This window comes from Podarcis tiliguerta (assembly GCF_965153285.1).
Source record: "Podarcis tiliguerta genome assembly, chromosome: 4".
NCBI lineage: Eukaryota > Metazoa > Chordata > Lepidosauria > Squamata > Lacertidae > Podarcis > Podarcis tiliguerta.
This window is the reverse complement of record NC_139537.1, coordinates 55,122,721-55,148,105: the sequence shown is the minus strand read 5'-3', so window position 1 is coordinate 55,148,105 and position 25,385 is coordinate 55,122,721. Positions and strand designations below refer to the sequence as shown.

At 42.1% G+C, this 25,385-nt stretch overlaps 1 protein-coding gene across 2 annotated transcripts in view; it reads right to left on the bottom strand.

Annotated features, from left to right (window-relative positions):
* Positions 1 to 582: 582 nt before the first annotated feature.
* Positions 583 to 25,385, bottom strand: part of DIPK2B (divergent protein kinase domain 2B) — a 48,083-nt gene continuing 23,280 nt past the window's right edge. Inside the window, exons 2-6 of one of the 2 annotated variants that reach the window (XM_083437375.1) lie at positions 24,226 to 24,328; positions 15,120 to 15,384; positions 6,816 to 6,989; positions 3,677 to 3,965; positions 583 to 2,020 (exon numbers count right to left, since the gene is read on the bottom strand). In XM_083437375.1, coding sequence (XP_083293501.1) covers positions 1,680 to 2,020; positions 3,677 to 3,965; positions 6,816 to 6,989; positions 15,120 to 15,384; positions 24,226 to 24,299 — 1,143 coding nt within the window. In that variant the 5' untranslated portion in view covers positions 24,300 to 24,328 and the 3' untranslated portion in view covers positions 583 to 1,679. Of the gene's footprint in view, positions 2,021 to 3,676; positions 3,966 to 6,815; positions 6,990 to 15,119; positions 15,385 to 23,783; positions 24,148 to 24,225; positions 24,329 to 25,385 lie in introns of those variants that run through there. The other variant, XM_083437374.1, reaches the window with a different exon arrangement.

Here is a 25,385-nt window from a genome sequence, read left to right as displayed (position 1 = left end):
AAGCAACATAATGGTAATGTCCAATGCACCTTGCTTGACAAGGCATTCTATAAGGTGGGTGCTACAACACAGAAAATCCTAACTTTGTTACATACTAGTGTCACCTCATAGGGTCAAGGGAACTGGAACAGAAATTTGGATGATGATTGGCTCAGGTGGGGAAAAACATGAAAGAAGGCAGTCCTTAAGGTACCCAGGTTCCTTAAACTGATTTGGCAACCAGTGCAGTTTGCATAAAGCTGGTTGTAATGGAACCAAATTTACTGGCACCCCTCAGCATTCTGACTACAATATTCTGCACTAGTTGACTTTTCAAAATATCTTTCAAGGCAAACTCCAACAATTTCCAGAGGATCACAGGTTCCCCATCCCTGATGTCAGACTTGCTTTCAGCAGTTGGCCAGATCAGGTGCTGGCTGAGGGCCCCAGGGGCTTGGAAAGGGCCCTCAGTGGCCTGTCCTCACCATGCCACAGTCCACCCCTTCCCGCCAGATGCTTTTCAGCATTAGACAGTGATGACCCTTTTAAACGGGGGTACCGAGCGCAGCTCCCAGACCATATTATAAAAGGACAGATAATGCATTTGTTTTCCAACTCCCTTTATTTCTGCCTCATACCCTATAACTTCTTCTGCACTGCTCCATATACTTGGACCACTCCTTCACACATCAAACCATCATCTTGAATAACGCCTTTCTTTATGCATTCACCATCTTCCATTGCCAAGTGACTCTCATTTTTCAAGCCCTTCACCCTATCTCCATCTTCTCCATCTGGGCAAGTACCTCTTGTTATGATCCCATCTCACATTAAATCAATAGTAATCCATTACAGTGGTTGTGATCTTCATCATTCTATCTAGAAGAGCTGGGGTGTCAGCAAAAGTTCCTTCCCACTCCTGCTGTGAGTGGGCAACCCCTTCAGTTAATGTTCTGTATCTCTCCACAGAATCCTGGCTCATTTGTCATAGGAACAAAAAATAAATAAAAAATGGCTCTGGGTATGAAGATAGAATAAAGAAAGGCAAGATTTCAAGCACATATGATGGAAGAAGGTAAAACACAGGCAGTTTGCTAGTGGGGCCATGTGTGCCCCTGGCAATTTATACTCTCCCTGCCTTCCCTGATTCAGCCCAGAAGGAAAAGGAACGAGGAGCAGAAAGCTTGCAGTTGAAAAGATGGAGCTACCCATGTGTGTTTCGCGTTTCCAACAGAAGTGGAGGAGAGGGAAGAGTGATCTGCAACAGGGCAGGCATGTCTATGTTGTCCTGAAAGGGACAATTGATTCCATAACCTACAAGTAGTCAGCAAAGCCACAGAGAGCAGTTTCCTAGAAAGAAAGTAGTCACCATTGTAACAATCGCTCGGTTCATCTTTAGCATCCTCTTAAACAACAAGCTTGTGTGATTTGCATTGATCTTGCTGAAGGCATTTGTAAAAGCAAGGAAAATGTGAGAAGTTCAAATGTGGTGGCCAGGAACAAGGAGCTCCTAGAGGTGCTGTGAACCTTTGAAGAGCAACCCCAACAGGACCACAGAGTTTCATCGTGGAATGCTTGCAAAGTGAATGTCTAATGGTGGCAAAATCAGTGTTTGCCTCCCACTGAGGGATTTCCTGGGTGATTCTATTCTTTTGATTTCAAAGGTAGTAGTAGTAGGTGGATGGCAGCAAGCTTTCCTTTTAGGGTTTATCTCTGTATTTGCAATCAGGATAGCGGTAAGCAAAACGAGGATCACAAGTCTGCAGAGGTTTCAAAATCTCTTCCAGCACTTGAGCTGCCCTGATGACTTCTTGGTCAGTTAGAAAGCTGTCTGCACACCTGCTCAGAGCTCTGTCAATCTTCTCCTGGACAGGAGGCAGAAACTTTTCCTTTAAGAGTTTAGGCAAAAGTTCCTCACAAACCATGATGAGGCTTCGTGTATCCTTGATGGAATTGCAGGAGGGAAGCTCAGACTGGCAGTCTGTAACCAGGCAGCTGAATATGTCCTTATGTTCCTCTTGTCTGTCCATCAACTGCTTGCCTAACAGAAAGTAATGAGAAGCTTTGATTATAAACATATATTAACAAATTCCAGAAAGAGGACCATGTTAGTCTGCATTGCAGCAAAAACAACAAAAGAATGTCAGGGCATCTTAAAGACTAACATTTATTATGGCATAAGCCTCTGATGAAGTGGGCTGTACTTCATGAAGGTTTATGCAGTAATAATTTGTTAATCTTTCAGGTGCCACAATTTTATGTGAGCAAATATTATCTCTATACACCTCAGCAGTGTTTAGATTAGATGGTCAATGGCATTACAAATAGATCAACTTGTCTTTTGACTTTTCTCCAGGGAAAATGTATGAGCTAGTAGAAGAACAGAAGTTTTCTCCTGCCAGGTCCTTGGCAAGGTGTGAGACCTCCATCTCTTCCCATCTTCTAAGAACAGGCATAGGCAAACTTGGCCCTCCAGACGTTTTGGGACTACAACTCCCTTCATCCTTAGCTAACAGGACCAGTGGTCAGGGATGATGGGAGTTGTAGTCCCAAAACAGCTGGAGGGCTGAGTTTGCCTATGCCTGTCTAAGAACAAGGATCTTCCATGATGATAATGATGATGAATAATTAATTATTTACCCTGCCCATATTACATATTATGTCTGAGAGAATAGTTGTGTCCCAGCCCTCTCCCTAACATGCTATCTTTCCATGTACAGGGACATATTGAGCATTCAGTCATGTGACTCTCCTTGAACTCTGAAATGAGACTGTCCTCTGAAGGACTGTACTGTACATAACGTTTCTCAACTTGGGCTTTGATCTTACATTTTGAAATTAGATCTAAACTTCGTAGGACTGGGTTTCAGGTAAAAGTTATAAAATGTACAGCAAATGCAAGCATCATCAGTCAAATGGTCTACCTTTTGTGAAAACTGCTTCAGGCTGCCTCAGCTGTTTCTAAGAACTTGTGGACAGGAGATCTGTCCTTAGGGAAACCATCAAGCTGCCCGGCAAACAACAGAGCAGGTATTAATCACAAACCTCTTTTTCTCTCCATATTTCTCCAGAGAAGTTGGGCATACTTTTAATAGATTAAAGTGAATAGCTGGTCCCAGGATCACTTGATGGACAGGGCAGGTTGCCCATTTTTAAAATGCTGGAACCTGGAGTATCTCTCCATATTACTCTTGGTAAACTCATGTGCTTTGATTGCTTACTGCCCATATTTAAGCTGCTTGTTCTCTCTGACTACCTGTAGAATGTTTTCCCCAGTTGCTTTGACTATAGTTTTTTTGTTTTACCATCCATCTTGGCACTTTCCTCAGGTTTCTTTTTCTAGCTGAAAGCTAGCCATTTCTCTTCCTTTTTTTCCAAACTTATACATCTAGTTGTCTTGCTTTGCTTTGGAGCTCTCTGGCTTTGCTTCAGGTGGGTACATTTAGAGTGTGCATTTTGGTAATCTGACAATTTTCTGCTATAATATGAATGTTCGTGTGTGTGTGTTTGAGTTATGCTGAATGTGCTAATTTCCAGTTGCACAGAATCTTATTGGTATACAGATTGTCACCTTTTGTTCCTTTTAATTAACTGATCTACCATCAAAAAGCTTGAAGCTAAAGATCTATTCCCCCCCTGCTCCTGCCTCATCATATCCTCTTGTGACAGATGCTTATTCAAAGATGAAGCTGAGTACCTTCCTGCTTGTCAATGACTCCCAGTGTGCTGGCATCCCGGATAAACAGATGTCCATTGTTGAAAACGCCAAATGTGCCAGCATCGACATGGGTAAAGTAGAATAAATAGTTCAGGTCATTGTTCCTTATGGAATTGATGATAGTAAGGAGCTGAAGAGCGAGGTCTGCTGCCACATCAGAAGACGAGCCATAGAATTCCTTCAAAGGTCTGGTGCTGGTAGTGACTATCAACCGGCCGCAGGACCCCAAGTATTTTGGAAATGGCCACCCTTCTGCTCCGGGGAAAATCTGTCCAACAGAGGGGACACAAAATGTGTTAGTGCAAATGTGGGACTATTTATGCGATGATGTGAAGGTAAGAATACACCCCACCTTTTAAAAAGCCCCTTCAATCTTGGCTTAACTTGTGCATTGTTTTGCCCTCCTCACCAGAAGTTCCACCACACCTTTTGAAGAAGTGCGCACTGAAGGATTGCAATGTTTTGTCATACTTCGTTTACTCGAATTCATAACTTCTGAGCAGGTATTTTATGAAGTGTCAAAGCAAACATACTGCAAGAGCATTCACAGCAATTAGGGCTGTCCATAAACAGTCCACCCTGTGTCCCTGCTCCGAGGCGCCCATATCAGGGCCATATGCTATCCTGGGGGCCACCCATCCCTGATTTGTCCCCGAAACTAAGTCTCCCCATCACCATTTTGTTTAACCCTTAAGTCCCTTTTAAACTGTTAGGGCCCCAGCACAGCATAAGATTGGATCAGGCATAGGCAAACTCGGCCTTCCAGATGTTTTGGGACTACAACTCCCATCACCCCGGTCTTGTTAGCTAGGGATGATGGGAGCTGTAGTCCCAAAACATATGGAAGGCCGAGTGTGCCTATGCCTGGATTGGATAGTACAGTTTAACAGCTGTTAAGGAGGAGGATCCAGTCCTATGCAGGATCTATGCCTCAGCTCTATAGCTGTTGATCCTGTAAGTCATCAAGAAGGAGGGAGAGCCACTGCTTGGGCCTACTTTCTTTTGGGAAGGTGCATCCACTGGCCTATTTCACGTGCTGCCCAGCTCTCCTTTCTGCCTTATGCCCTCCCTCCTTACAGCCACCAGTCACTCTGGACCAATCCAACCTGACCAATGGCTATGTGTGCCCAACTCATCTGAGACCCTCCATATATGCCTGATTTGGCTGGGCCCTCAGCCAACCTAGTGCACAGCTTCAATAGCAGTATCCGTCCCACTGCAACAGCAGCATTCATGCAAACTCTGCCAGCCACTTCCAAAATGGTAAAATTTCTTCTCTTGAGCTAGCCAGAATAAAAACCTCCCCTTTCTAGGTCTCCTCTCCTTACTCAGAACAGGCAAACCAATGTCACAGTCTCCTCCCAGATATCAAAATGGCTGAGGTTATCAGCCATAAATCAGTGTTTACTGGTAGTGGCCAGTAAAAGGAAGATTTTATAAGAAATAAATAGTTGTTCCAATTACCCTGTTAAGTAACAATGAATGCTGATTGATCACCTCGGCCTTTTTGATGGGCAGCCACTACCCACCAAAGACTGTGCAACAGGGTTGTCCCTTCTGATAACATGGTTATGCGTTGACAAAGGTATTCTCAGACGCCAACTTAGTGAAGGTAACAATGCAAAGTAAAACATAAAGATAAAACATGTATTGTTAAGTTTTCAATAATCATAAAGGAGAAAAGAAGAAGGAATTATGCTAACAGGACTTTCTTCTCCCATATGAACTTGCCGACCCGCTGAAATAAAAAGTTAAGACCAATTTAAGCACACCTTCAACAATCTGAGCTGAAGTTAATGCAAGGGTCAGCTTTAAACTGTTTAACAGCTACTCCAAGGCTTTAGATATACACCCTAAGGAATCATATGAGTCAGTAATATGCCCCATTGTATTTAATGGAGTTCTATTATAGGTAAATGCTTGTTTCTACATTTGTAGACATTAAGGAAGAAAAATGTGAATAATCATGATGTGCTTCTTTTGTGAAAACAACAGAGATACACATATAGGTGGAAAAGAACCACCACCTCTAGAGTTGTTGCGGCTATGTGCTTTAGCTTGGCAGTAGTGTCCATCTTTTGCATGTGCAAGGCCCCCAGGTTCAGTCCTTGACATGACACCCCTACACAAGGAGACTCATATCTGCAAAATTCTTCCACTTGGCATCCCAAAGACCTTCATATCATATCAGTCTGGGGTCCATAGTTTTGTGGGATATGAACCATTGGTTTCGTTCACTAGAAGTTGGTCAAATATGCCCATGATTTCCAAAAGCAAAGACTTAATAAAATGGAACATGTTGCCCTCTTAGATTCTTCCAAATATAAAATTGTCAAGTTATGCACCTAATGTTGACTATCAAGATGTTGCATGTAATACATCACTAAGGCCTCATTCAGCGTCTTAGCAGGATTTCTGATTGCTCAAAAAACACCCTCTCAGCTTAAAATACAGCCCTCTGGTTTTGTAAGATGTAGGCTCAAGTTTGATGGACAACACCACTTGGGGACTTCTTTTTTTAGTCTGTACTGACTTTTTAATTTCTCTTTCTGAATGGCTAGAGTGTGCACGTTGGAAACCAGCTGTGTGAATTGGCCTGTGAATTGGCTAGTGTGCATTTTTGTCACTCGGTTCATGTTGCATACTTCAGGGAGTTTAATAATGGTTAATTCAAAGGGTCTGGCTTGCTGTGCCTATATTCAATATGTTGTGCGTATGCACTGAGAGGGTGTGGGTCTGTATGGCTGTTGTTCACTGCACGGCTGTTCAGTTCACCAGAACCTGTGTGGTTAAGTACCACACAATTTTGCTAAACAAAATAATACTCCCATCCAATGCCATTTTTCATTTGAGCGCAGCTTCTCAGAGAGGGAGTCACAGTATAGTGTGCATTGATTCCAATTTTACGAGGTGGTTCTTGATCTCTATCAAGGCAAGTGTCCAGTCCACTTGGCTTGTAAATTTAGGCTCCTGCTGTTCTCTGTGCAGCAGAGTGGCTATGAAACCTACTGATCCCTATTTTCGAACCAAGTTGACTGTAGCTCCAGCTGGTCAAAATGACTTGAACTTGGGTCATGGGGTGGTAATTTACCCCACAGGAAGACAGATGGAGTTGTACCTGTAACATGATGGGATGTGCATTAACTGAGAGTGTGTAGAGGAGGCGCAATTTATCCCGGTCGGTGAAATGGTCCATGTAGACACTACCAGCATCTGCCACTTCAGCGTATCGCCGCACTATTCGGTCCAGCAGCCGTTGTGAAGGGCAGCGAAGCATCGGTGTACTCAGACCCTAAAAAGAAGAGAAGGGGAAAGGGTCAGTCTTGTCTCTGCATACAGCACAGGGGCTTTGATTGAATGGGCCTGTGTTTTGTATGTCCCTTTGTATGGTTAGGACCTGACCCTACAAATTACCACTGCTGTATATAATTAAACAGAGCATCTGAAGAAGCAGGTACACATGAAATTCAATGGCCCTGCTTAATTATTTTTTAATTAAAATCATAGCTGAAAAGCGATGTACAAAAGAACCCATATGCACAGGCATGTTTATATAACAGAAATATGAATAAATTGCTTATGATATTTATAATGGATCCATATGAAAATCACATCCCACTGCACAGTGAAAACTCCCAACAATAGTAGATTTATTCTGAAATAACTAGAGGAAATTATTTAGCCCTGGGAATTGGGGGCAGATTGGGTACTTGCAAAGGCAGCACACCCCGTTTTGCCTCCTGAGGCGAAATGAGAAGGTGCTGTCCTACTGCCACAGCGTCCCTCACTTGGGAAACGGAAAGCAAAAATAGCCTAATAGCTACAAAATAGCACTGCCATCGGTTTCATATGTGTTTACATTCATACGCACAGGTGTCAAAATGTCTCCTGTATCACTTGGACCTGGGGTGCTCCTGACCGGGCAACCCTAGTTCAAAATGTGTCAGCCAAGATATTTTCTGAGACCTACTGCAAAACTCAAATTCAACCAGCACTAAAAGAACAGCACTAGTTGCCAGTTAGTTTCCAGACAGAATTCAAGACAGTCATTCTTAGCTTTAGAACCCTGACTGAACTGGGATCAGGAAATGTCATGAAAGTGGCATTTGGCATATTTTTAGAACATGAAAATCCCGTAAGCCTTTTGTTGGTGCTACCTGCCTACTCTCTTTTGACAAAAACTTGCCAGACTCACACCCTTTTGTTGTTTAGATGGCTGGTGCAAATGTTTGTTTCAGAGAACCTTTTTATACTGTCACTGATAGCGATTCAGTGTGTATAGATTTGTAATTTTTTTTGTTTAGATCTGTAATTCCTAAAATTTGATGGCAACACTTAAATATATTTTCATGGTTTTGCAGTTGCTTTTACAACTTGTAGCCTGAACCAATTAACTGTTTGCTTAGCTGCTAGGGCACCGCTGGCTTCCTGATCCCCTGGTCTCTGAAATGCACTAGCAGTGGCAAATAGGACTGTTATTGCTGTGGCACTGCCCACCTGGGGCCACTCCTAACTAGTTAGCTGGAAACAAGCACCAGAGCTGAGTGTCAAAGGGCAACATAAGACAGTTGCCCTTTGGCTCAAAGGATCTAGAGGTTGAAGAGGGAGGTTTTCCTATTTGTTAACCTCAAAGTTGATGTTGCTTTTTGTAACATTTATTGGCCTAGGCCTCCTTCTCATTTTTTAGAGAGAATTTTGCTGTGTATGAATGTATTATTGATTTCCCCCTTTTTCTTCTGCAACTGAGCATTAGATGATCGGGTTTTCTTTTCAGTAATTAGCAGCTTAAATCAAATGTCAAAGTTTGTGTAACCAAAACGATTGGCCAGTTGACTGAATAGTTGATATATATTGATTCACTGTAGCAGAACAATAAACTTAATTGATTGAATTTATTGATTTGTTTTGACTTGGTACACACACCTGCTTTATAGTGGAGGGGTGTGTGAAGAAAGGTAGCTACACTTTTCAGTTCAGATCAAATGGCAATTCACTCCCACAGCAGATCTAATTCTAAAAACATTTCTATCACAACATTGTGGGGCGGGGAGGCTATTTTAGAAGAAAATTTAAATGGTAGCCATTGTCCATCTGCAACACAACTTCTCCCCCCCCCCCCCATTAATATTAGGAAAAAAGACTTAAGATAGTAGGATTGAATTAAATGTTAGTCATACTCCAAGTAGGCTCCCTACAATTAATGGACAGGACTAACTTGAGTCCATTGGCTATAACTCAAAATGCTAAAAAAGAAAAGCATCCCTCCAAACAAAGAGTCAAAAGAAACAACTCACATTTTTGATAATTCCAGGCATTAAACACACACATTTATTTGGAACTGAAATGCAAGTAACAAAACCTGGAACTTACTCCTGTATAGGCTGCTGTGTTCCATTCAGAGCTACATATGAGCACAAAGTTAAATCGAGGTTGTCTCTGGGGCAGGGAAGGCTTTTCAGCAAAGGAGCATTTGTAGTTTGCAATAAAGATTTTCATTGTGACAGACGAAATAATCATTGTGGCAGGCCACTCAATTGATAGCTGGGTCAGACAGGGCAGGCGGCGTAAAGTGAAAAACATTATTTCATGGTCTGTCATTTTGATTCAAGTATGTTAAGGCTTGTCATAATTCTTTGCACTATAAAAGAAAATTACTTGAGCCCAATAACTTCTGTCAAGTCTCCTCTGTATCCAAAACTACATACGGGAAGACACAGCCGTCAAGAGAGTACAACTACCTTGATGCAGCAGTGGGAGTAAGTGTACTTTAGAGATGCTTTTCTTTGAAATGTGCTATTTGCAGTTGCTTAGCCTGTCAATGAAAGAGGATTACTGGGTTAGGCAAGGGTATCAATGCCTATTTTCTGCTGCGGGTAAAAAACAAAAGAAAAAACCAACCCATGGGAACAGCCATTCACAGTGCAATCCTAAGAGTACTCCAGACCTTTGAATCAGAATCACAGATTCTGTAGAGTTGGGAGAGATCCAAGGGGTTGTCTAGTCCAGCCCCCTGCAATGCAGGAATTGTTGTTTGCATGGCAGTAGATATCCTTTTTATTTAGAATGAAAGAAAAGGGAAAGAAACACAGTATTCCTAAATGGAGTAACACTGTGTTTGGATTCTCTGATGCAGTTTCCTGGTGCATTCTGGAATACTCTCTCTACGAAGGTGCACCTGGAGCCATCATTATATATCTTCAGGTGCTGGGCAAAACCCTTCCTTTTTAACCAGGCCTTTGATTCTTAACTATTTACTGGGTGGTATGTATTAACACCCCCCCCCCCGTTTTAATGTACTGGGGGGGGGGTTGGGGGGTAAGGACTCAGCTAGATTTGTAAAGAAAAAGTGTCATACAGTCAAACCTCAGTTCCCAAATGTGCCCCTTTTGGAACATTTCCGTTCCTGAATGCTGAAAACCTAGAAGTAAGTGTTCCGGTTTTTGAACATTTTCCGGAAGCCAAATGTCCGATGTGGCTTCTGCTTGAGTGCAGGAAGCTCCTGCAACCAATTGGAAGCCTTGCCTCGGTTGTTGAACATTTTGGAAGCTGAACAGGCTTCCGGAATGGATTACGTTTGACAACCAAGGTTTGACTGTATATGCATTATAACACTGTGACACCAGGTAGTGGTGTGGAGTTCCGCTTTTGCCGACGCGATTTGTCATACAAAGTTTAAAACGTGTTTAACTGAAACGCTTCTTTGATGTGTCTAGATGCAGCCTATGTCTAATGACTACCTAGCCAGGACTTGTGGCAATGAAGAGACAGGCAGTAGAAGTCACTGCCCAGCCAAATACTCCATGGTTGGCACCCAGCCCAAGTCTTGAGAGACTTTGTGAAGTTCCCACAGGACTTCGTCAAGCCTGAAGCAAGCAGTATTTCTCCCAGCCTGTATTGAATTTGAATACTTATTCCCACCTGTATCTTTATTGGATTTGAAATAGTTTTTACATATTAATTTTTGTGTTTCGTTTTAATATAAGGATTTTTTTTAAAAAAAAGATTTTTACACACTAATTGTTTTTGGTTTTTTTATTGTTGATAGGTTTCTTGTTTTTTGTTTACTGTGAAATTGCTTCAGCATATTTCATGGGAAATGATCCATTAATGGAATTGAAACAAACAAACAAACAAACAATCCCTCTGAGAATACCTGCACTGAGCCTCTGGAACAGAATGGGTTATAAATATAAATAAACATTGGAATAATTTTATTTGGAAGACTGAGCGTCAAAATGTGCAATTCCTTTTCCCAGAACATTGACTACACAGCTGTATAGTTTGCCAATATTTCGCAAAGGTCTGCTAATATACCCAGTGTTTCAGTACTCACGGTAGTCAAGTAAAATGGTAGCCAAAGTCAGGAAAGAAAAATGAGTGTTGGTAAAAAAAACTGGTCTTCTTCCAACTGGGTATGTAGCATTATTTAGTTGAAATCTGGTGCATATAAATAACTGGGGCAAGTGGAGAAAAAGCTATTGTGCCCACTAAAAAGTTATACCAAAATAAAAGCCCTAAACTTTATCTAGTGTGTGGCTGTCCCCAGTTCTGACTGATTTTTCCGTCTGGCACCATGAGTTTGACTTCCCAGCAAATGTCGAGCCTACTTAGAAGTTCGGCAGGCGCCTTCAACACAGAGAGGAAACTTTAGCCTGTGAGAGAAATTGGCTCAACTCCAACGCTCTAGGGAGTGCTCAAATGGAAAGTACAGTATGCATAAAAGATTTTGCACTCTGGGAGATATTTGTGTGGCACAAGGCAGCCAGCAGAGATTGGGTTTCATCCAAAGTGAACAAGGGGAGAGAAGGGAGTAGAGAGAAGGGGAGGCACCTCGCTGTGGTAAACTTCTGTCAGAAGCTACTCGGAGCAATGTGAAGCTTGCCCTAGCGTAGAAGGAGGCGGCGAATATATGCCATGTCAATTTTTCTACTTAAACATTCCTACATTTTCTGCATAAAAAGCTGGCTGTGACCCTCGCGTTAAAGCAATGGAACTCTACTGTTGTGAACCTACATGCTCATAATAGGAAATATTGGTTGCTTGCTAGAGGGGATTCCCCATACTTCTTGCACAGCTGCAGTTCTGTTTTGCCAACAAAGCTCTGGTGACATGTTTCATGCTGCCATCTTGTGGAGTAAGGGAGAGGACCTGTGGGGGCTGGAAATCGAACCGTTTTAAATCTTGGAGTAGCACAGGGGATTTTGAGGGGAAAGGGAAATGTGAGATTTTAGATTAAAGCCCTTCTCTGCTCAAGCAGGCAGGGTCCTTTTCTTCACAGTGATGATTTACAAGCTGGAAAGATAGAGCTGGCAGTGCAAGCCTATGCTTGCCTGCTCAGAAGTTAGCTCTATTGAGTTGCAGAGGACTACTTCCAGGTAAATCTGTAAAGTGTCAAAGCCTCAGTGTTCATGCTTTTGTTTTCTTCTTCATTCATCTTGTGTTATTTTAATTTGTTGCAGGTGATGAGGCCTCCCTTGTGAGAAATTTGGTTATATTGATATCTCTGCTAGAGCCGCTTATCTTTCATTTAAAAAGTTATTTGGCTTGTACAATATATCAGCTGTCTACTTTTCTGAAAATAGTAGCACAAATATGGGCTTGCTTATACTTAAGTGTCTTTATGTGGGTCAGACACAGAAGGAGAAAGGGTCAATAAATGACTAAGCTGGCTCAAAAAGTAAAAATAAATTTAAAACCCTCTCAGTGGATGTGACATGTATTCGCTGGGTGTCTGGCATAACTCCCTGAGAAGCTTCTCCATACTGAAGCCTACGTCTAGAATGCCCTCCCTCCTGACATCTGGAAGGTAACAGCTGTGTGTGATTCCAGATTTTCTTGGAAATGCACCTGTTTGCTCAAGCTTTCCCTACTACTACTACTACTACTACTACTACTTATATACCACCCTATACCACCCTATACCCAGAGGTCTCAGGGCAGTTCACAGAACAAAACCAAAATATATAATAAAAATAAAAACAACAACACAATAACCCCCTTCCCAAAAAAGCCACGTTTTAAAAGGGCATAGGATGTCAATCAGATCAACCAAAGGCCTGGTTAAAAAGGGACATTTTTGCCTTGCGCCTAAAGGTGTATAATGAAGGTGCCAGGCAAATTTCCTGGGGGGGAGAGCATTCCACAGATGAGGAGCCACTGCAGAGAAGGCCCGTTCTCATGTTGCCACCCTCTGGACCTCTCGAGGAGAAGGCACACGAAGAAGGGCCACAGAAGATTCTGCATTTAATTTTGGTTTTAATCTTTGTAAATCCTTTTCAGTTTGCTTTGTCAATGATAAGTAGTATGTAAATATTATTATTATTATATTATTATTTAAATATCATTTGGAATTTCCCTTGAAAAATCCCTCAGATATTAGAAAGTGAGCTATTTTTTCTGATCTGGCAACAGATATTTCTTTTAGATCATGAAAATGTTTGATGGGTGAGGGAGGTTGTAACTTTTCAAAGTCTCATTTCTATTTTGTGATTGGTAAGGTAGGAAGCCATGCCAGTGCCTTTCTTTAACATCTTTGTTTGTTTGCACTCTGAGCATCTCAGTCATATGATAGAAAACCAGCCTCTGTTTCTTTGAATCTGCCATTGGGCATGCAGGTGGGTGCTGTGGAGTTTCCTCTATCCTAAGGACTGGAATGTTGTTCCTGCCCAAGAACATGCCTAACTGTAGCAGCTCTGCGGGATGAAGAAGGAAAGAACAAAACGGGCCAGCATTTGTTTGACAGAATCAAGTAAGAGACACAAAGTCTCTAAACAGCCCATCCTATAACCCCCTTTGGCAAAACATCTCCGTTATTTAAATAGACAATTCCTGCTTTTGAAAATTAGGTGAACCGAAAGCTGTAACACCAGCACCATTTATCTGCTGACCCAATGTGAGAAGGCTCTCTGGTGCAACTAGTGGTCAGCATCTTTCTTTCTTCACAATTCTTCAACAACAACAACAACAACCAGCATCCTGTATTTGAGGGTAAGATGGCCACTGCTACATATACACTATATATTTAAAGTATTCACAGTACATTTCCCCCAACAAAGAGTTCTGGGTATCCAATGCCCGATTGCCCAGTGCTGTTGCTTCCAGTTTCCTTCCTTCCTTCTTTTGCTCTTCAATGCTGCTGGTATGCTTTGCTGCTGTTTTGTTGTTTGCCTCCCCCCAATTCTTGGCCTTTTGCTCCTGTTCCTTGGAGACAGCAACTGCCCAGCAACTGTCCCCAAACAGCAGGAACTACGGCCAGAAGATGAGATTTATCTCTTCACTCAACCTACGTGACTCAGAAGGAATTCAGTAAAAAGGCCAACAGACTTCCTCTCGCATGACATGCATCACTATAGTTGGGTGAGAGAGATGAAAGATACTTCAGAGTGCTGGGCTGGTGCCTGCCTCTGGGCATGAGGCCATCAGAGAGTGTCTGATACTCTAGGAAGATAGCAAGTTTCTTCTATAGGGTGGCTGTGTCTGCAAGAATCGGGGGGGGGGGGGACGGACGACGACCTGACACTGCCCTACCTTGACATGACGCACCCACAGACATTGGCATCAGCTGAGCAGCAGGTGATGCTTTGGTTGCCCTTTAAAGAAAGTCACTGGCACCAACACCTAGCAGGGATGGGTCTAAAGAGTAAAGATCAGGTTGTTACTTTTGCTGAAGCTTCTTATGCAATAGGCGTTTTCTCCCAGATTGGAAGAGACCAGTCACCAGCTTGTTCCAACATGCCTGGCCCAAATTCATAACCCTGTCACCCCACATTAACTTATGCAGTTTAGGAGGTAAGCACTGAACAATGGCTAGCCTTCAAAGATGGCAGTCGGTGGGAACATTAAGAGGAAGTAACAAAAACAAAAGCAAATCCATGGCATATTGCAGTCCATGGCAACTTATGTCATAATAAATTTGTTTGTCTCTAAAGGACTGCCAAACTCTTGCTTGATTTTCCATACGGATTCAAGAGGCTAAGGTGAATAATTATTTTCTGACGTGTTTGCAGTTTGCGTGCAGATAACCGGTTCTGACAGTGTGTGTGCGTGAAGAGAATCTTTCCTTGATTTGGTTTCTGATCAGGTACAGGGTTGTGGCAAGATTTTCTTCACCACTTTGTACAATATTATGTTTGGCTTTTACTAAGTGGTGGCATGCACCCCATCCATATGTTAACTTCAGTTTCAGGTGTGACTGTGGTGTGTATATGGCTTCCTTCTGTATCCAAGTAATGAAGAAAACTAGTAGAAACTAAGCCAGATCCAGCAAATTACAAGTGATTTATTTGTGATGTGTGGTGTGTGTGTGTGTGTGTGTTGGGGTGGGGTGTATATGAGAGAACCAGATCCCATAAAAATAAAACACTTTACTCCCGTTAAACACTCTGTTGTGCAAATTCCATATCTCAGGGCCCCGTATACCAACCTGGACCAGGTTAGGGGTGAGGCGTTTTGTTTTTAGCCATTTCTGGAATCTCTCTGTTTTCCACAAGACTCTCTCGATGCTGCAGCTTTTTGTGTGGGTAAGAAAAGTGCAAATCCTCTTGTCTGCTTGGTCGTGCTGGTATTTTGTGGTTAATCTGGAGAGATCCACTGGCCGCCAACTTATGGTGTCATCTGAGTAGTTCCCAGAGTAGTAGGAGAGGTAGTTGGGAGGGAGTTTTAAACTGGAAGAAAGCCAGCTGTCAAACCTGCCATCAAATCAAGACATGCAATGTTGTTAATCTACCTTAGCCCAGCTAAGCACCAGCAGACCACAGTGCCTGCCAAATTCTCACATTTCCAGGTAGGATTCCAAAACAAATCTATAAGGTGGCTAAGTAGTATCCACTCTTTATTAGGGCACAAAGCCTTTATCAAGCAGGCTCTATTCTTTGAAACTGGATAAAGCTATCATTTATTCCCCCTCCACTCCAATTCCACACAATAATATCCAGGAGTGAAGTTAAATTGGAAAGCAGCCACAGAAGGGGTGCTTATAAAACAGACAGAAGAAATCACTACAACATCTAAATGTCTGTTGTTGTTGCTGCTGTAATAATAATAATAATATATTTACATACCCCTTGATATGAAAAATACCTAGTTTACATAAAACAGAACAAAATTATTTTTTAAAAAATCTATATACTGCATATAACCAAAATGCAAAGAAATGCATCAGTAAAAACAGAGACACCATCAATAAAACATTCAGTTATATATCAACAACAAAACAGAGCAGTGTGGTGAATCTTATAGGCCAGGGAGGAACCTGCTTAAATTGATGGGTCTTCCAGAAGTGTTTAAAGCTTGCTACATGGCACTGTGAGTTAAACCACAGAGCCTAGGGCTTGCCGATCAGAAGGTCGGTGGTTCGAATCCCCACGACGGGGTGAGCTCCCGTTGCTCGGTCCCTGCTCCTGCCAACCTAGCAGTTTGAAAGCACGTCAAAGTGCAAGTAGATAAATAGGTACCGCTCCGGCGGGAAGGTAAACGCCGTTTCCGTGCGCTGCTCTGGTTCGCCAGAAGCGGCTTAGTCATGCTGGCCACATGACGTGGAAGCTGTCCACGAACAAATGCCGGCTCCCTCGGCCAGTAAAGCAAGATGACCGCCGCAACCCCAGAGTTGTCCGTGACTGGACTTAACAGTCAGGGGTCCCTTTACCTTTACTATTTTTGCCTCAAAAACAATACTAGGAGGGCTGTTTCTGGCAATGATGATAATAATTGGGCACAAGAAACAAACACTAAGTTCCTTTGTGCAATTGAAAAGGGAGAACCGCCTATGTCTTCATAGAATCATAAATCATAGAATTGTTGAGTTGGAAGAGTGACCCCAAGGGTCATCTAGTCTAAGCCCCTGCAATGCAGAAATCTCAGCTAAAGCATCCATGACAGATGGCCACCCAACCTCTGCTTAAATACCTCCAAGGAAGGAGAGTCCACAACCTCCTGAGGGAGACTGTTCCATTCTTCTGACTGCAAAATACCTAGACAACTGGAAACAGTCAAATGCTCAGCTAATATTTGTGACATTCACTCAGATGTAGTTCACGACAGCATACTTTTTGGCCTTATACACATGTTGTTTATGAGGCTTTCCTCTCTCATTTGCTATTGTTTATGAGTGGGAGCCTTCTCCTTTTTTTCCCTGCTTTTCCTGAGGAAGTAAATGGAGCCAATTCAGGATTCTCTTGTTTCCTTATGCCCCTCAATCAGTTGTGTGCATGTACACAAACACTTTCTTCTCTCTCCTACAAGCTATTTTATGTAAGAATTATTCTTTGTTATTACAATTTATCCAATTTTTATCGCACCCTGCCTCCCAAAGGAGCCCGGGGCAGCAGATGCATAGATAAAACATTCAAATAATGTTGACTCCTCATGAACTTCTTCTTTATTTAGTCTAATGGCAGGCATTCAAGAAAATTTCCCAATTGTTCCAATTTTCCATGTGAATGTAGAAAAAATATCCTTATCTAACTCCATCATGAATTTAATGTTAATCATTGAGAGCTGAAGACAGTCTGGCAAGATTGTTTGGGTTACAGCTGGGTTAGAATGCAAGCTCATGCAGCTCCATCAACAAAACAAAACTAGAGTCCATGCTTTAAAACTTGCCTCCCTCCCCTTGCATAAATTTAATTTTTGAAATGCACATGCATATCTTCCTTTGGATCTTGAGAAATTGGATCTTGAGAGATGTCTACAATTTTAGGCACAGAATCCTTTGCTTTAAAACCAATTCTAACAGAATCCCTTCGGAGTGTGTGGTTTGAGCATGATTATCTTAAAACTGATTTCATTTCTCCTTTACAAAACTGAATGAAATCTAATCCTTGATCTCCTCTGAGTTTGGGAGAATGTTGAATTGGCAAGTTAGATTTGTGAATGATCACAGAGACAGCGTAATCCTCTGCACGTTTGCTCAGAAGTAAGTCCCACTGTGTTCCATGGACCCTACTCGCGGAACACAGGGAATCATTGTGGTGTAGGAAATAGAGGACTTACCTTCAACTATGAAGACCTGTATTTGCACCCCAAATTAGCTATGAAACTGACTGAGTGCCCTTGGGCTAGTCGCTATCACTCAGCCTAGAATACCCCACATGCAAGATGACAGGATAAAATGGGGAGGAACCATTTATGCCACCTTCAGCACCTTACATGGCCTGACTTGCAAGGAATCTACCACAGCCTTAAACAGAAATAATGACTGCTCCCTACATCAAATGAGGGGCGTTTTTTGCATGGTCACACGCAGCACACCCCCCCCCCCAATCCTACACAGCTCCCTAAAATACAACCTGGCTTTGCCCCTTCCCACGCTGGATACCTGGAGGTTCCTGCCTAACCTCAGTTAACCAATCCCAGTGGCGGGGGGGGGGGGTGCCAGGAGAGTTGGCCAGGTAGGGTGGGATGGGACCACCCTGCCCACACAATAGAGGGTGGAACTTACCTGGGAGTCCTCAGTCGGCTCCAGAGCTTCTCCCACCCTGCCCTCTCTCAGTTATGCCTTCTTTTGCAGGTTAACCTCTTCTCCACAGGTATGCGGACGCTGCTACGTCATTGGTTGCTGTTAACGGACCGGGAAGGAATTTCCCTGCATTGACAGGTTTTGCCTTCCCCGTAGCAAAACGTCACAACTTTGGTGGTTTCAGGCCTTGGGCGGAATCCTTTAGTCTTTTCTTCCTTAAAATGGGAGGGGGCGTGAAGCGGTGACCCACGCCCCCCCCCATGGCAGCGATCCCAGGGTTCGCCGTTAAAGGGGTTGCATGAAATTAGAATGCAGAACTCCCACAATTTTCTGGATTAATGGGGTTGCCACTTTTTTCCTGGAACCAAATAATCCAGAAATGAGAGCTAGACTTCCACTAGCTTTACAGCAGTGGCTTTTTTATATCATGTGAAAGATCACTTAAATGTGGAAGTTAACAGGTAACTTCATGAAAGCAAAATAAAGTGCTGTCTGAATGCAACCTGTTAAACGAGGAGTAATTCTTAGATATTCAGCACTTTCCCCCCCTTTTACTGACTCTGCTCCTTTCACTTTGACAGCAACCTGACATGCAGAATTTTTGAAAAGTGATGCTTTGCCTAACTTGGTGCGGAGTTACAAAGATGGGATGAGCTTTGCCTGCTACATTTGTGCACCTCAGGCACAAGCGCAGGAGGGAGTAAAAACAATCTGGGCATCAGTCTTAATGTCAGCTTTGAGAATTCAAAGTTGTGTTTCATTTCAGGACCCAGGAAATCTGAGGGGCGTTTTTACTTTATTTATTTTAATATCTGATTGTTGCTCATGCAAGGGAGACAGAGGAGAGGCATTTGCAATGCCAATTAGCATTATGGTTAATACAGGATTCACATTTTCATGTCTAAACCTAATGAAGCAAGAGTGTCTTTAAGCGTATGTAAAAATGCCTATAGGTATAGATTGGGGGGCGGGGGCAGACTTTTAAGCGGCCCTTAAATAAGAGTCAATGTGGTCTACAGCAACAGCTGGCACTGTAACTCTCCAACAGTTAGACTTAACCCCTAAAGGCACACCCTTCCATTGTCTCCTCAGACAGATAAATGCCAACAGGGATAAATGCCAAGAGGGTAATTTGGTATTGAGAGAGTGGTGCTGGGGTGAAGCCCCCTGTTCTGCCATGAAACAAGATGCAGCCTCCTTCTTGGCCTAAGTTCTCCAACTATGAAATGGGAATTTCCAAGGCAAGCCTAACAGAGTTCCTTTGAGGACAAACTTTATGAAGGTTGTGAAGTGGTTTGTATGCAAGTGATTCATAATTGCCATTGTTCATTGCAACCAATTAAAACTGCTGCATCCTATCATTAACACTCAGTACCAACAAGAACATAAATTAACCCAAATGGATGTCTTCATCCGGAAACCTGCAGGGCAAAGGTAAAAAGCTCTGGGAACATGACTCTCTCTGCATTTAACCAGTTCACCAATGACCTGACATGTAAATGCTTATCATGGGTGTTGCCAGAATAGCAGTTCACTCTTATATCAAGTTATTTAATCTCAGGCTTTAAAAGCAATATTACCACATAGACCAGAACTCATTACTCAACAGGGTGGGGAGCTAGTAATTCCATTTCGCTAATGAGAGTTAATCCAGACAAAGATAAGAAAAGAGGAGTAGCGTGAAGTTGCATGATAACAGAACAGGTATGAATTACCACTTCTTAGAATGAATGATACGTTTCATTCAGAATGGTTCTGATAGAATCAGCAGGATCTACTACAGCCTGAAGCGAAATAAATAAATAAAGCATACCTATGGTCCACCCATGGTGGATTTCTCTTTTTTTTGGGGGGGGGATTCAGCATCTCCCTTCCCCACCCCTGCACCTGTCACGGTAGCTGTTTTGCTATTAAACCCTTCCATCCAGTGAAGAAGCTGTAGCAAAGTGCTAATCAGAATGAGCAAAGTAAGACCACAAGCTGCAAAAAACTGCATAACAGGGACCATCAATGTGGCACCCTTCAGATGTTGCAGACTGCAACTCCCAGCATCCTTGACCATTGAGCATGCTGGCTGTGTTGAAGGGAGTTAGAATCCAGCATACCATGGGCACACTCATTTTATGTGTAGTACTGGCTACACTTATTAGGTTGACTGGCAGTGCAAGCAGGCAAGTTGCCTTTCAGGAAAGCTTATTTATCATTAATCAGGAGAGCATTGATAAATCCCTGCTAAGTTGTTTCTGAGGTAATTCAGTGTGAATGATGACTATTTTAAAAACTACTGGTCTGCACTTTAATTAGCAGGGTCCCATAAGTATCCTCTTAGTGACAAATAATATATCAGATCTCAAGTTTCTCCTCTTCATCCAAATACTCCCTTGGGTCTGCCTAACTGCTAGTCAACGATGCCAGGAAAGGTGCCCACCTTCCTCAGCCATAAAGAGAAACAGGATGGGGTGGGGTGGGTGATGTGGCGATGGGCAGATTTAGGTTAGCTTGTGCCCAAGACACTGATTCTGCTGTTGTTGTTGTTCTTGTTGAATCTGCTCTTCTGTATATTTTCCTTAATGTGGAGCTCTTATTCTCCAGACATTATACATATTATGCAGAGCCAAACCATAACATAGAAAACTTTGCCCTTTAAGGTTTGTTTGCCCACCTCCTTGGCAACTGTCCACCAGCAGGTGAAAACCTTGTTTTATATTGTTTTATATGATGAACGTTGTTTGTGATTTATGTCTGTTGGGTCTGCTTTCATTTATAGATAGATATTATTTTGTATTGGGGGATGTTGTATTTTAGTTGTTGCAAGCTACTCTGCAAAAGTACTAGAAGGGTGGGTTATGTGTCACTAAATCAACAAATAAGTCCAGTTTGTCTCCAAATTCACACCAGACCAAGAATGGACGAAGACCTAGCCTTGACTCCTGAGTGGTTCTTAATGAACTCTTTGCTTTCTCTCCCATGTATATTAGCAAAAATATGCAGGCTGTAGATATTCTGTACATTGCCAGGGTTCTTGCAATCTATAGGTCTTTCCTCTAGAGTCACGACCCACCTGTCATAATGATAGGCATTTTAGTGGTTTAAATATAAATGTAAAACGTGAAATGAGTCTTTTATAGCAACTCCACCAAGGCTTTTTATTGCTTTAGTGAAGTATATTTTATATAGAAGCAGATACCTAAAAATGTAATTTGACTCTGTTTGGTGTAATAGTAATAATATAGCTAGTGGTGCATTAAAACTATAATTTATTAATATAGCAATTTTTTCACCACCATGCTGCCAATTCTTTAAAAGCACCTTTCCGTATATAAATCATATTAGAAGAGAGTGAACTTGTCCCTTTTAAAACTCTTTACCTGCTGTCATCTACCTTAATAACTTTTATCTTGGCTATCTCTGCTTTGTGAATCTGAAATAGATCTAATGATTATGATAATGGTTTGTGTAGATGTTTTACTCTCACTAGAAGAATATTTATGTTTGACAATTGTCCTGACATGCTGAACAAAAGCCTGGCAAGATGAAAATGCTTGAGCCTCGTTCATGCTTCAGTCAATTTTGATAATGTAAAGAAAAATAAATCCTTCAGCACAGCCCACCTAAAGCAGAGCTCTTATTACGAGCTGGGTTTGACATTTTGAAGTGCTATGCAGCCTGAGCCCTGCTTACTCCTCCTCCTCCTGCTGCATATTCCCCTTGTGCCTTTAGGTGATCTTGAGGTGAGGCCCTGTTTTGCATGCCACCACCACCAGAGGGTCAGCAGTTGGCTGAAAGAACCCAAGCCTTCTCTGCAGCTGGTGCCCTCCTGACCTTTAGAAGGTTAGAAACTATTTATTCAGGAAAGGCATTTGCATCTGGTAGGTAAATATACAAGGAAGCAGGTGGCGCTGTGGTCTAAACCACAGAGCCTAGGGCTTGCCGATCAGAAGGTTGGCGGTTCGAATCCCTGCAATGGGGTGAGCTGCTGTTGCTTTGTCCCCGCTCCTGCCAACCTAGCAATTCGAAAGCATGTCAAAGTGCAAGTAGATAAATAGGTACCGCTCCAGCGGGAAGGTAAACAGTGTTTCCGTGCGCTGCTCTGGTTTTTCCAGAAGCGGCTCAGTCATGCTGGCCGCATGACCTGGAAAAACTGTCTGCGGACAAATGTTGGCTCTCTTTGCCAGTAAAGCGAGATGAGCACTGCAACCCCAGAGTTGTCCACGACTGGACCTAACGGTAAGGGGTCCCTTTACCTTTACCTTTAGGCAAATATGCTGGTTTTATTTAGCAGCTCTGTTGCTATTTGGGATTTCTGGTGATGGTATACTGGAATTCCAATATTTTGGCCTATATTGTTTTTTTAAAACAAAAACAAAAAACAAGACCAGAATAAAGCTGTGAGATGCCTCTAGAGCCTATATGGAGCTAATAGGAATCAAAATGAATTTAACTTTGCTAGAACCGGTCACATGAATTCCATTTCTAACACCTTTCCTGGCGTGAATGAAGTGCAGCAGATTCACTCTACACAGCCAACATGTATTTATGCACATTCTAGGTGGTGGTTGCACTCATATTTTAAAATATAGCTGTTAAAATTTATTCTTTGCTTACCTCTTTACTCTGACATTTGGCACCTGAGATGTGTATTTTAGGATCTTATTCTCTTGATTGTAATCTGTTTTAACTGTATTTAAAACAGTATTTGTTTTCAAAAATGTATATATGTAATTGTTGTAACCCACCCTGGGACGTCGTGGTGAAGGGAGGGGGTAAGAAATATTATTATTATTATTATTATTATTATTATTATTATTATTAAATTTCAGAAGCAACTTTTTAACAGCTGCCTATAAGCAAAGAGCTCCTGAAAATGGTATTGGTGCAAAATGATTCTGAGACAGGTTAGTCATTTGACAACTTAACAGTGGAGATTTCAAGGGGTCAAAAAAATGTACTGTGCTATATTAGATGTACTGTGCTATATTAGAAGCAAAAAAACTTGTTTTGATGAATTGGAAGAGCTGCAAAGAGATTCCATTGAGCACATGGATTGATAATATGGACAGATTAGCTACATATGAACAAATTGCATATCGATGCAAAATAAGAATGGATAAATATGAAGAAATCTGGAACGAATATTTAAGCGATAAGGCGGATAGTGGTGAGAGGTAGAGGAAGGAGAGAGTGGTGGGAAAATATTGTTTAAAAAGGTGTAGTCATAGGATACATATCAGTGTATCCATATCAGAATTGTCAAATTGTGTTATTACTGTTATTATGGTTTTTGTTGTATGTGTCTTTTGCAGTTGATGTTTGTATTGAAAAATTGATTAAATAATTTTTTTAAAAAGAGAGAATGCATGCATTGAGTTCAGTGAGATTTACTTCCAAGTAAGTGGGCATAGGATTGCACTACAAATTACGCAGGGTGACGATGTGGGGATTTACTATGATGGCTGTAAAGGTAATATTCACTATTGACAAGTACACATACAGCAGATATGAACTGGTGACAAATTACATGCTTCAGCTCATCCTCCCAGTGCCCACCACTCCAAGCAGTTAGCAATATTAATAGAACTAGACTTCCACTTCCCTTTGTCCCCACCCCAAACATGGTACGGAGAGTCTGACCTTATTTCTTCTTTAAAGAACTTCTTGCAAATGGATGTTCCAATGCAGGCATTGCATTTATCGAGTCCCAAAAAAGTTCGGCCAAAACTGTAGCTGAGTTTGACCCGGGGACCTGCAGATGGGGAAACGGTTGCTGCTAAGAAAGGGCTGCAGTTCAGACTCAAGCACAGAAGAGGCAACAGCTTGACCACACATTTAGAGCAAAGGCGATGCAGCCAAGGCCTCATTGCTAGCATCTGCCACTCCTAACTAGCTTCTGATGGTCTCCGATTTCGACTGAACAACATTTTATTCTACTGGAGAGTTTTGGCCCAAGAGACTTTGAGCTCTCTTATCTTGCCAGCTGGTTGGTGGCTTCAGAGGTTCAGTGGGAAGGAGCATGGACTGGGGTGGGCACAAGGAAATACATGAGGATGCAGATAACTTTTGTTGCTATAGTTACCTTTCCTCTGCTAGGAGCAGCTGTTGACCCACCCATCGCCAAACACAGAATGCAATGAAAGCTTTGCTCATCATAGTGTTGATGGGGACAAACGAAGGATATCCTGTTGAAGGAGCACAAAGTATTCATCGTGAAATCCAACAGGAACTGCTTCTGATAACATGATAACAGACAACAATTATAGTTAGGGCATGTGAAGAATGAAAAATTAATCTTTAGTACTATTTATATTAAAATGCAGACCATCAGAATGCTAAGTTGTTTGTTTCATTCATATTTCTTTCTCTAACAACGAAATTTATTTATTTTTTACCAATGGTAAACACATTCCTTTAAAACACTGGTTTGGTTTGGTCAGTCATGTACTTTCCAGTTGCTGGCTCACATGCTTTCCAATTTTATTGCTAAAAATATTGTCATTCCTTCTCTTCCTTCTTTCCAAAGCTGGGTATAAGTTCTAGAAAAACTTTGGGAACAAATTATGCATTTTCCTACCAAATACATGGGAAGGCATAAAAAGTAAGGAGGTATATTTAAGAAGAGCTGTGCAACTAAAGTACATGGGCATGTTCAGCACCTAAGGTCTATGTTAAGGGAATATACTTTAAAAAGAGAGAGATTGAAGTTCATTGTGTCTTTTATTGTATCTGTTATGGGGAAATAACCACGCAGAGTCAGTTCATGGGAGCTCTCCTTGGGGTGATAGGGAAAATGTATGGGCCACCAGCTTGCTGCTGCCATCATGCATTTGCTTCAGGGAGTCAAGTGCATTATGTTCCTTTCATATTTGTTTAGGCTTTATTGCTTGCACGATCAGCCTGGACAGGGACCCAGTCAATTTGCATGGATTACAGTCAGTTGTGGCTTTGGGATGCTGATGGGAGAAACTTTACAGCTTTTACAACAAAGTCATCTCAAATCTGACGTAATAGCTGGTGACTGTCAGCTCCCTGGCTTAAAATGTTGTTGTGAGTCGAGACCCTGCTCCCTGCTTTGAGATGAAATAAGACACATGGACACAAGTATTTTAGGTTAATGGGCTAAAAAAGGCCACAACTTTATTGGTTACAGAATGTGAGTGGTATTGGCTTAGGCACTGGATCTGAACAGACTATACTTGACTCCTGCCTGCCCTGCAGGGAGTCACACAAGGGTTAACA